Raw genomic sequence first — 12,706 nt, 5'->3', positions numbered from 1 at the left:
GGGAAGAACAGCGCCGACTTGTTGCACAGGTGGTCGAAATGCTCGGCCTGTAAATTAGGGCTGAATAAAAGTAACATACCAATTCTGTATATATAAATATATATATGGAGAGAGCGAAAGGCGTGAGAGAATGCCCCCCCCCCCGCAGTGGCGTAGCCAGGGGGGGGGGGTCAATGGCCCGTGCTTCCCCCCCCCCCGGAATTTTTTTTGCCATGGCATACACAGCTCAAAATGACACCGTCACATTTGCCTGCCCGACCCCCACTTCAGATCAAGGAGGTGCCCCCCCCCCCCCCCGAAAAAAATTTCTGGCTACGCCCTAGCTGCCCCCCGGGAAAATGAAAACACTACGCCTGTGGCAGCGACGTAGGTGCACATTGTCTTACATATATGTAGTGGGTACATCGCTAATCCCAAAAGGAGCATGAATTACGGCATAATGGGTACTGTGCAAGTGTACTTGCGGTAGGCGCCCTAAGAGAGTTCACAACGGGCTTGAAGGCCGTCATCCGACTTGCGCTATGACTGTGCTGCGTCTTCCGCGCAGACCTGGCGTTTTATTATTATTTTTTCAGCTAATACCAGTGTCACCCAGTGCATCGCTTATCGTGATTAAGCTCGATTGGTATCAAACTTCGCAGCAGTGATTGAAGTGATTGGCTTCCTTCCGTAGCTTGCGTAGAGGAGCCAACCACAATCGGAAAATTCGATCCTGTTCTGGCTCGATTGCGATCAAAAGTGACCCTGTGACACTGTTGTGAGCATGTTTTACTATCCCTATAGCAGTATGCTCCGCATGATATTTGTATGTTCAGTATCTTTCTGACATGTATGTTGCATCTAAATCTGAGTGTCGACCGGGCGTGTTTGCCATACCAAAGCTTCAGCTCTGTACAGCACTTCTTGTGCCGGTTACGATATTTCCAAATTCTTGCGCAGGTCCTTTCGTGGCGCACCGTGATGGGATGGTTTCTTCAACACCTCAATAAACTAATGACCGCAGTTGCAGGGGGAATACGATTCCCCACGCGCCCAAACAGAATGAGGGAAAACACCAGTTTTGATATTCCCGCCTTTCGGGGCAGCAGCAAGCTTCTCAAGTCATTCGGTAGATGACAGGCAATACCGCACCAATGTCATTTTCATTGTTTTCGTTACCTGTTGTAGTTACCTGTAAAGTTACACACCTATCAAGACGTGATCACGGTGCGGGCTGAAGATGTATGTGCTTTCAATAGTTTTGCAAGATCAACTATGGGTAACGTTATGTTGTGACAGTGCTCAGGAGTGCTGAGCGCTCTCACCCGAAAATTTTTCCCGTTTCGGACGGGCGCTTCGATCGCTGGGTTACTCGTTCTAGACTTCATTTGTTAGTACTCACTGATCTTGTTTCTCTGGCAAGTTGCCGCTCGCAGCACGCGAATGCTGTCAGCGGAAACGAAAATACGCGCCGACGAAGTTCGAAAGCTGCTGTGTTGCTTAGTCGATAAAAGGTCACCACTCGGCGTCTTCGCGATCACCACTTCAGAATGAACAAGGCTGAAGAGAAGGACTGATTAGGCTGAAAACCGCCGAGGCAAGCGCGTGCATTCATCTTCATGGTATGTCATGTTGCGCTTGCAGCCGGAATTGTGTGTCTATGTTTACGGGACATATCCCGTTCTTTTCTTTTCTGCTGTCGCCGCAGGCGCTACGCTGATATCCTGGGTTTTCAACGGCAAGGAGCGCATATTCGTCAGGTACGTAAGAGAACGACGGTTTCACGAACGATTTTGAGGCGTGGCATGATTTCCGTAACACTGCTCGATGATTCCAATGGGTGTTTCGCGTATCCTTGACTGAGCGCGCCCAGGTATAAAACTGGCCGCAGATAGCGGAACGGTGTGTACTCTGCCAATTTGTGTCAAGGTATTCTTGGACTTTGCGTTTAGAAACGAAAGGGTCGCTTGATCGTTTTACGTTAGCTGTGTCCCGGAAATAGAGAACAAATGCGAACGAAAGACAATGTGTGGGTGGCGGGAACAAGAAAGAAAGAACTTTCGCACTGAAAAATAAGCCTGATCACTTGGTCAGTGAGAGCTAAAATTAACGAAGACTGTTTTAGTCCCGCGCAGAAATAATTGCTTCTAATTAAAAACGAACTTATGCCAGTGACGCGCGCGAGACACAGCGTAGCAGTGCACCTTGAATTATTATTTTTTAGTGGCTCGAAAGCAAGCGCAATATCGCTCTGTGCTGGACTAGCATTAACAACGTCGTGTTTCCGCTTGTCGATATGCGGCCCCACAGCAGATCGTTGGATTGTTTTTCTTGTAACTGTGTGTAACTATGCTTCTTTGAAAACTATTTTCTGTACAAAAGTAAATTTGTGCCAATGGATATCCCCCAGTTTTATTTAACACACTCATGACATCTATTGTGTATTAGGACTTGTGACTGAGGCACGCAAGTCAAGCAGCCACCGAAAAATCTAATATTGGAGAGAACGAGCCCAAGCTCGCACAAGGAAGCAATGAATTGCTTGAATTCCACACAAAGTGGCTGGTGCCTCATTCTGCTCAGACCCAACAAAATTTCCCAGTCGCACAAAACCTTTAATGGCGAGTTGTTACTGTCAACTGGTACGTTACAACTAGAAATGAATTCATGAATGCATGGGCACGTGCTCGGACTAGCGCCTCCATGTGTGTGTGTACAGGGAGTTCGTCTTTATAGCTTGTTCGCATAAAAACGTCATTTCACATAAAAATGTCATTTGGTTTCGTAAAAGTACAGGTACCAATCTAGCGCCACAACGGAGAGGTCCTTGCGTTCGACTGTGTGCTCAGTTGCTGTGTCTCTACCTTATTTGGAACTTGTACAATGCGCTGCTTTTCCTATGGGAATAAGTACATTGAGTGCAAAGTGCAAATTTTCTCAAAAAGCTCTAGTAATGACCTTATCACAATCTTGATGTCGCTCGCGCCTGCATCTGACCACATTTTTACCACACATATAGTACCACACTTTTAGCTCGTCATTTCTGCTTTTGCACGAAAAATGATGAAAGGTGATGTACACAGACATGGATACAGCATAGGAGAACATTGTAAAGCCTGGCTTTGTTACTTGGGAAGAAAGCCCCGCCACGGTGGTCTAGTAGTTATGGTGCTCGACTGCTGACCCGAAGGTCGCGGGGATCGAATCTGCCGTGGCGGCTGCATTTCGGTGGAGGCGAAAATGTCTGGGCCCGTTACTTAGATTTAGGTGCACGTTAAAGAACCCCAGCTGGTCGAATTTCGGAGCCCTCCACTACGGCGTTCTCTCATAATCATATCGCGGTTTTGGGACGTTAAACCCCGGATATTATTATTATTATTGTTACTACTTGGGAAGAAAGGGTTACGAAGAATTGCATGGTGACGAGGGTCCAAAGGGCTCAGAATCTCGAAAACATTCCATCTCAAGAACAGAGAAGAGGTGTGCATTAGCAACCTATTGATTGATCTGTCGGACGAGTAGTTACAAAGAGTAGCTTTAGGCTCCATCTGTAAACAAAGATGAGCAACACCGTTTTTAGCTTTTAAGTGAAGCTTCTACGTGTTACAGATTTCCGTGGCAGCAGCATAGTTCCCGAAAAACCCGATGCTGGCCAGTGTACGGAGGTGCAGGTGTACACAAATGAGGCCCCCGATGGTGCCCCGGTGACATGCCCATTTGTATGTGCAGTTTTCAAATAACTGATGCACTCTTGATCGTGGGCTTGTGAGCCATGGCAATCTGATCTTTTATCGAGGTCACTTGTCAGTTCGTGTTGCCACATTTCATTGTTGCATTTAATTGTTTCACATGTGACCTTCATTGTTGCCGGAAGCAACAGAAGTGTTACTCTGTTAAACGTGTGGATGGAAAGTCCAGTACTCGGCATGGAGGAAGGAAAAGTTAGGAGAGAGCATTGCACAATGCGATGGAATGAAAGAAAGGAAAATAGGTCAGGCGCGCACACGCCAAACTTCACTTGCCCCCATTTTCCCAATAAGGGAAGGGCTCCTAATTTTTTAAATCTTTGTAGGTATGCTGATGACCGGATACTGGTGGATGTGTTACAATGCAGAGGCCCGCTCAGAAGTAGATGAAGGGGCTGGCAAAATATGATCCGTTTAACAGGGATTTCATTTACTGACAGAGATGTACACTCAAACCTCGATAAACGAACATGGATTTAACGACTTATGGGTTATAACGAAGTGTATGAAAAAATAGCCTTGTCATTGATACAGTGTTATAGAGTACAGGGGCTCAGCGCTGTATGTCATTTCATCTTTCAACATTATGTTCACAAAGGCTAGACATCAAATAGTATCCCAAAAATCGGAGTCACCTGATTTATCAGTTTGTGATTGTAGATACTACACATTAAAAAAGTATTATTTCTTCCCCGAGTCCATGCGGCTGCTTTTTTAAGGATATCGGCCTCCATAAAAAGCAGGCATTGCACCGATTTTGATATCCACATTTCTTCTAAAAAACAAAAAGAAGTGTTTAAGGATTGCACAGCAAGATGCGCCTCTTCAGGGTTCTTTGTGTGGCCGGCGTTACATTTAAAAGAAGTAACTGATTTTCGTGCGCTAAGATTGCATTACATAAAAGGTTTTCATTTTTTCAGTAAATTCACTTGTATGCCTGCGGGTGCCTGTTTCGCTTCTCACATTCTGTCCCTCTTGCCATGTGATTCATATCAAAGAAAACAGATATTAAGAATGGTAAATTGACAACGACCCGTTTTTTTTAAACCCTTCCGCCTGCCTTGTTGGATTCCGCAGAACTGATTTCCAAAACAAATGTAATGCAGAATATAGCTTATTACAAAGTTTTCATTGTTGCTTCAATGCTCTCCTTTTGCTGATGTCATCAAGTTCGTAGGTGTGCCCTTCTTAAAAGAGTTCTTCATTCTGTCTACAGCGACAAGGCCATCTTCGACAACAAGAAGGCTATCAGAGGGGGGATTCCCTTCGTTTTTCGTAAGTCCTGTTGTCTACATATTTTTCCCTCTTTCAAGTTTCTTTTTCATGTGAAAGCTCTAAATCTCTAGGCTTAACAGTCGTGTTGTGAGGTGTGGAAAATATCACATGAGTGTGCAAGCTGCATGTCCACTTGATCTTCGTGGCACTTTCATGAGTAAAAATTTTTAAAAAGCAAGCAACATCGCTTGATCGAGTGGGCTGTGCCTTCACTTCATCTTTGTGGGTTCATGTGACACAAAATGTGTCTTGCAAAGTAACATTCCGTTATATAGAGTGCCCGGTAAAAATAGCCACACCAGATGGCTTTTGCCTTCGAGTCATTTAAGGCGAATGCATAGGGTGCCATTGAGTCTTCTGGGGGTTTTTTTTTGTATTCTTTTTCAGTATTATGTAGTTCTTTGTCTATCAGGACTTTATCTCCTGTTTATTGTCCCTCCTTGTGCAACCAGTGACTGTAATAGCTCTCCCATAGATTTATGTAAATCATAAAACTTGAGTCTCATGTGAGTTGTCTAAATGCATGCATTAACACTTGTAGAATACATCCCATATGAGGGAATACAAAGGGCCAAAGTCTTCATTGGTTGACAGTAAAACTTTTGCATATGTACTACTATATTACTAGAGTTCTACTAGTGTACTACTAGAGTACCAGAGTTGGCTAGAGTACTACTAGAGTTCAGCCTCTGTGAACCATACGGTGGGGTGAAACATCCAGGAGAAGGAATATTCATTTCCACCTCCTCGCTGCTAGTGTCCATGTTTGCGGACATCACTTCTTAAGCAAACTACACAACAACAAATTGCTCAATGACATTGAAAACTTACGCCTTTTTTCGCCCAAAGTGCCCTTTGGCCATGCTACGAGAGTGAGGAGCGAAAGTCAACTTACGTGGCTCGGGCAAACAAAAGAAAATGGCGTCAAGCAGCCCACACAGAGTGGTGTGACCGCAATTTCTGCTATTGGTTCTTGTGAATCATCTGAAAACGTTCATGAGCTGTCGCACCCTAAAAAGGTGGTTGACCAGCGAAGCTGTGGTGGCACACGACATAGAGGCAACACAGAATTTTGATGAAAATTACGTTCTTTATGGTCTTCAGCGGTGGTGGCAGTCATCGTTTCGAAAAGCGCACACACACACACACAAACTTGTTCTATCACTGATGAATACTTTTCGTGACTGGCGGCGCGACGTACACACTTGCATGCCATGTTGCAGGCGCATTCTTTTTGTGACAGTGAGTGGGCGGCACGACGCCGCCGCTCACATTCCCGCCGCTGCTGTCAGCGTAGTTCGTCGTAATTTCGCTGTTCTTTGGGCATACGGACCACTCGCAGCTTGCCCATGGCAATGGCGGAGCTAAAATGAGACCGCAACTTCACCTCTCTCCCCTTGTAGCATTCGCGCATGTCATATGTTTGAGCAGATCTCATTGCAAGGATGCAGGTGGCAGCTAAAGTGCACCTAGATGCGAGGGAAGTGGATGTTTCATTTCTCTTTTTGTGGTTCTTGCGCTCGTTCACTCTCTCTTGTGGAGAGCGGTTCCTGGGCTCGTGCATAGAGTTTCCTAAAATTAACTAGAGCGGACTTTGGCGCTGCAATCGTTCAGCTACCATGGGAATGATGGGTAGTGCACAAATTTGCCTTGTCTTCGTGCTTGCGGCTTCAAACCTACTTTGGCTTTGTTTATTGCTGTGTTTTGGTTTTCTTTCGGATAAAAGAATGGATCGTTGTGAACTTCATGACGAGACTTGAGTTGGTGAGGCTAAAAAAGTTAGGCGGTGAAGTGGAACTGCTGAACGTTGCTGAACTTCGTCTTGTGACAAAGCGGATGCAAGTGACGCCGAGCCAAACGGAGCCGAAAGTACGAAGTTTAGACAAATCTGTGTACTACCCATCATTCCCATGCTGGCTGAAAGGCCATGCGTTGCAACTCCCATAGACACTAGCGCCAGAGTTCCCTCTAGTAAGTATTGTAGGAAACTCTATGGGCTCGTGTACTACGGATCTGCCCTAGCCATGTACAGGGTCGACCACATATAAGGTAAACACCTCATTAGCATTCAGGCCGGTAAAACTAGAGCGTTTATTCTACCTCACAAGCAAAGTGTCCGTTATATGACAACTAATCATGGTGTCCATAAACACAATTGGTAGACTCTCGTAAGTACATAATAAATAATGTCGCTGTGTTTCTCCTCAAGTAGCACTACAAAATGACGACTACAGCCGGTCTTATACATCAATGGGTATGTGTACATTCTTGGATGGTCCCCTATAACACATGCACCCATATGACTCAAAGCATATACTATATGGATGGATTTATATAAATGCTCTAGACTTATCTGTGCCTCTGCTTCTTAGCGATATTCCTTCTGAAGGGTATTGGTCACTGCCTTTGTGCACATGACGTAGGTAGAGGACACGAGTCTATGCTCCTATTATCCCCTGCTACTGCTATGTAGAATACTCAAATAAACTGTGTAACTTAGATTCTGCCATTGTATTGGATGTGCCCATAATTAAAAAAAAAAAGAACTGTTTCTTTTGTGAAGTTTTGTGCGTGTTTCTTTTGTGAACAAAGTACTTGTGCATTTCCTAAGCATACCTAAAATTTCACTTTAACCGAGATTATTTTAATGCGACTCGATTTTGCTGAAAAAGTGTGAAAGGACGTCGTTCTTTCTTCTACTGATTGTATCTAATAATTCTAAAAATTGGCTTATATTTATTCGCTTAATCTTAATAGTTCTTTACGTGTGCATGTTTGTTTTGCAGTGCACATTGTGCAAGAATTCGTGTTGCCCAAACTGTCTCTATGATTGGAAGTGCGTTTCGTTTTCCATGCATGTAGCCAATTTCGGACCATGGAGCCTGGGGCCTCAACACGGCTTCGCAAGAATTTTCCAGATGGACTGTGCACGAGCAGCCGCATGCGGTAGTCACATTCATTTCAACTCATCCATAGGTGACGGTAGCTTAACCCTGCAACTGATCAAATTCTGTTGGCCTAGGACCGCATAAACTTAAGAAAAATTAGTCTTTTGCATTCGTGTCGTTGTCTTAGGGGCCGCGTACTCTGCACCAGTGTGTCAGAACGGAAAGAAAATGCTCACTTCTTTAACACAAGCATTCAGCTTGCTCAGAGAATTCATAATTCACTTATGAACACAAATAAATACCATATTTACTCGAATCTAACGCGCACCTTTTTTCCGGAAAAACGAGTCCAAAAATCGCATGCGCGTTAGAATCGAGTACCGAAAAAAAAAAAAAAAGAAACTCGGTTATCGTATTGCCATCGACATTTCAAAATGGCCGCCTCCTACGCGCTTTGGCCGTTTCTGCCATGGTTTCTGCCATTTGTTCAGTTCGTACGTGTGCTGAGGAGATTGTCATCCCGTTCTGCGTTCGCATCGACGGCATGGAAGTGCTGACTCCAAATACTCGACGAGTGTACCACAATGCCGCATTTAAAAGAATAGTTATTACATGTGCAGAGAGACGGACGGAAATCTGGCCGCATCGCGGTCGTTCGGATATAGTTCAGAGTTCCCGAAACGTGCGTGCGAGACTGGCGCGAACAGCAGAAGATTTTTTACAACAAAGCTTCACGAAAGGTTTCAGTGGACCAAAGCAGGGCCGGTTTCCCGAAATCGAAGAGTGTTGACAGCGACAAGGAGTTGTCCGACAGCGACGAGGACTGATCCATTACGCGACTCGTATCGCCGCCGTAGTGGTGACAGTTGTAGCGGCAAGGCCCGCTTTTTGACTTTGTGTTTTACTTTTTTGAAACTTCAGTTCTTTAAAACCCAAATACTTGTTCTTCTGAATGTGCGAAGTTTGACTCCTACGGACTTTTTTGTTCTCTTCTCTCAGGAAAAATGGGTGCGCGTTACAATCGATGTATTACTTTTTTTTTTTGGTCGCGGAAAACGGGTGCGCGTTACAATCGAGGGCGTGGTAGAATCGAGTAAATATGGTACTATGTTTTTATGATTACTTTGCATCAAAGTTTTTGCATGCAAATAAAAACTGTTACGAATTGTTACAGACCATTTTTCTTTTAGTTCCAGAACATAAATGGAATGAAACTAATACTAGAACAAAAAAAAAAGCATTTTGTTCTGACACCCTGCTTTGAGCATTGCCTAAAGTGTGGGACTAGCACGCAAAATAACTTTCCACTGCCACTTACAAGGCTTATATGGCTTTGTGTGTGAGTTTATTGTAAGCACTAACTACGCTCTTTCTGTGCATCTCTAGCTTGCTGGTTTAACACTGACAAGTCTAAGATAACTGACAGACCCACCATTGCAAAACACTGTCAGCTCCTTTGTTGTGTTATCCGTGCACACTGGGCTATCCCAAATCAGCCATAGCCAAATCTCATCATGACATTTGATGCAACTTGTTGTTAGGCTAGTTGGTAGAACATGCCCCGCCACGGTGGTCTAGTGGTTATGGCGCTCGACTGCTGACCCGAAGGTCGCGGGATCGAATCCCGGCCGCGGCGGCTGCATTTTCGATGGAGGCGAAAATGTTTGAGGCCCGTGTACTTAGATTTAGGTGCACGTTAAAGAACCCCAGGTGGTCGAAATTTCCGGAGCCCTCCACTACGGCGTCTCTCATAATCATAGCGTGGTTTTGGGACGTTAAACCCCAGATATTATTATTATTATTATTAGTTGGTAGAACATTTCAAAAACAATTGGAGCGCAAACACACGGCACATTCACACACGCATACACCCCCGCATATAGGCACTAAACATGAACAGCGCTCACTTCCAGCTATTTATTGATCGCACGAATGCTCGAATTATATACATCGTGTGGCACATGCGCACATTAACACCAGCGAAGCCAACGGCATATATTATCGAGAACATACTTTTTCCCCTCTTTTTTCTCACAGCTTAGAATTGAATTTTACTGGGAAAAATTATAGTGAAGGTGCACTCTAAAATAAGGTTTGAATGGCAGGAAAGCAATTTTGAATTCATGATGTCTCACCATTCTATTTGGTCTCGCATACATTTGAGAATGTAAAACATTGATTTTTGATGTGTGCATAATCTTATTGCGCAAGACCATTTTCCTACGAGTTACGTTGCAACATTCGTGGCACTTCAAAGATGTGTGGCTTGAGCCGATTGGTGATTAGTGAGTGGTAATCCATTAAAACATTGGCACTGGCAAAAACAAGCCATCTAGGCATGTCAATAGCCTACCATTGTTTGCTTGCTGGCTTTTAGGGATCACATCTACTGGCATTTAATCTCCTTTTCTGCCATGAAGCAATGGTGTCAGATCAATTGTACTCTTGCTCACGAGTCACAAATGGCGACCCACCGCAGTGGTCTGTTAGTTACGGTGCTCGACTGCTGACCCGAAAGTCACGGGATCGAATCCCAGATGTGGTGGCCGCATTTAGACGTAGGCAAGATGCTATAGAGGCTCATGTGCTTAGATTTAAGTGCACGTTAAGAACCCCAGGTGGTCGAAGTTTCCAGAGCCCTCCACTATGGTGCCCCTCATAATCATATCGTATGGCTTCGGGATGAAAAACCCCTGCAATTATTATTATTATATTATTATTATTTTTAGGTCGCAGATGGTGGCTTCGCCGTGACCCTGGCACTTGAAGACACCGAGGAGACCAGAAAGATGTGGAACTTCAAGTGAGTGCTCCTTGCTGCCTCTGGAAGGGTACGGTTCACATCTATAGTTTCAATATCGGTTGGGCTGTGACATGGTCAACTAAACATGGCCCCAGTTATGCAATTGGTTGTCTGAAGGAGAGAGAGAGAGAGACTTTATTTACAGATGGGCAGAGAGGTCGGCCTGAGCTATAGTTTGCTCTGGCCTGCTACTCTACGCTGGGGAAGGGGGACGGGGGAGCGAAAGAGTGATGAATGACGATGGTGAGGTAGGGAGATGAGAATATAGTTCTGTTACGCTGGGGCAAATCTAAAGGTGTGCATCCAGTCCAGTGGCTTGTAAGAAAGCTACGACTGCTTCTATAACCACACTTGTGCTGCTGACGTCTGGCCAAGGACCTAACACAACCTCATCAGTTAGTGGTCTACTGTGATATTGCCCAATCAAGGATATCAATTTCTGACGCTCTCGTGCGTATGCTGGACAGGCGCAAAATAAATGTTCATGTGTTTCTGGCAACGCCTCCTATAAAAAAAACTATGCCTGGGACGTCGCTAGCTTTGCCATTGGAGGAACGCTGCCACACATTTCGAGCGGGCGCCGTGTGGTGGTGCCAGCGACTGTACCGCCGGAGCCAGCGAGAGCGATGGTGTCGGCAACATTGTGCCGGTGCAGCGGCAGCAGCTGGCTGCATTGTGCGGGCGGTTGATCGCGCGTTCCTGACATGCGCTGGAGGAGCGTCAGTCATTTCCTTGCGTAAAGCTTGGCTAGACCTTAGGAACTTTTCGCGACAGGGATGTTCTTTCAAGTCACTTGGCGGCAGCGTTCCTCTCGCTTACTCCTTAAAGCGGCCTCATAAACTTTCTGGCAATTAGCAGCAGCAGCTCTTTGCGGTGATCGGAGTCTGTGTTTGCACAGTTCAACACCGGTAAGCCCACGAGCTCTTCCACAATCCTGTGAACGCGAAGTTCAAGGGGTTTCGCGACCGACCTCCGATGAGGAAGCACACAGTCCACGAATCTGCGAAGGCCTACAAGCATCTATGGATAAAACAGGGCGTAGTGCGAAAGTGAAGACTGCACACTACAACGTTACTTGTTGGCACCCAGTCTTCTCTCGAAATCGCCTTGAGCCACTGGTCACACAAACTGCTGTCCGATGGTATCTCGTGGAAAGTCAAGCCCGCAACTCTTTTTTTTTTTATTTAGTAAGAACTTGTTGTTGGGAGAGTTGGTGAGTACTTAACATCTTGACTTTTGCACTACGAAAGACGAACATGTGAGAGAACAGCGCCTGTCCCGTCTCTTCTCTCATGTGTTTGTCTTTCGTAGCGCCTGTCGTTTTTTTATAAACGCACGAAAAAAAGCTCCCCAAGAACGGGCGTTGTATAGCATTTGCCTCATGCGTTTATTTTTGTCGATGTCTGTTTATTTGCGCAGCATCGTTTCCAGCTCGTTTACGGCGTCGCGTTGCTAGTGCGTTCGAGATGCGTTTCTTCGCGCTCTAGTTTTATTAACTCCTCCGTTAGTTTCACTAACGCTGGCATTCTTTCCGCCGACGCTCGACCGTGCACATACTGCTTTCGTGACCACTCAAGAAATTTCGCCGGAAGTATGTTTATGGCCACATGTTCGTCCACATTACGGCTAGTGTTTTCTCAAGTCACCTCGTCCAAGAGCGTCTCAACGTTGCAATATGTAGCATGAATCGCGTCCGCTCGTGCAAGGGCAAGGACAGGCAAGGGTGAGTGGATCATGACACAACTTCAAAGCGCTAAACAACAGAGACAGACGAAAAAGAGTGGACACGATGTCGCGTCGCGTCATCTGCTCGAGTTACCGGCGGCGCGACGACGCGCCACTGCAGGTTCCAAGAATTCGCCGCGAGAGGCTCTAGAGACTGTACCGAGTGGAAGGGAGGACAATGGAAAGGGTAGGGCAGCGCTTCTGCGGCTCACATCCCAGGCATAGTTTTTTTATAGGAGGCGTTGGTTTCTGGTAACTGACAGTGACCACAATCGGGACCTGTGAAGTTC

General features: G+C 45.6%; 1 protein-coding gene across 1 annotated transcript in view; it reads left to right on the top strand.

Moving 5' to 3' along the window:
* Window positions 1-439: 439 nt before the first annotated feature.
* Window positions 440-12,706, top strand: part of LOC119374324 (uncharacterized) — a 48,888-nt gene continuing 36,621 nt past the window's right edge. Inside the window, 7 exon segments of the mRNA XM_037644403.2 lie at window positions 440-443; window positions 1,551-1,601; window positions 1,688-1,739; window positions 4,942-5,000; window positions 7,863-7,926; window positions 7,928-7,946; window positions 10,618-10,691. Coding sequence (XP_037500331.2) covers window positions 440-443; window positions 1,551-1,601; window positions 1,688-1,739; window positions 4,942-5,000; window positions 7,863-7,926; window positions 7,928-7,946; window positions 10,618-10,691 — 323 coding nt within the window.

The sequence above is a fragment of the Rhipicephalus sanguineus genome, chromosome 11 (genome assembly GCF_013339695.2).
Source record: "Rhipicephalus sanguineus isolate Rsan-2018 chromosome 11, BIME_Rsan_1.4, whole genome shotgun sequence".
Taxonomy (NCBI): domain Eukaryota; kingdom Metazoa; phylum Arthropoda; class Arachnida; order Ixodida; family Ixodidae; genus Rhipicephalus; species Rhipicephalus sanguineus.
The sequence above is the reverse complement of the archived record's forward strand: the minus strand, read 5'-3'. Positions and strand labels throughout refer to the sequence as shown.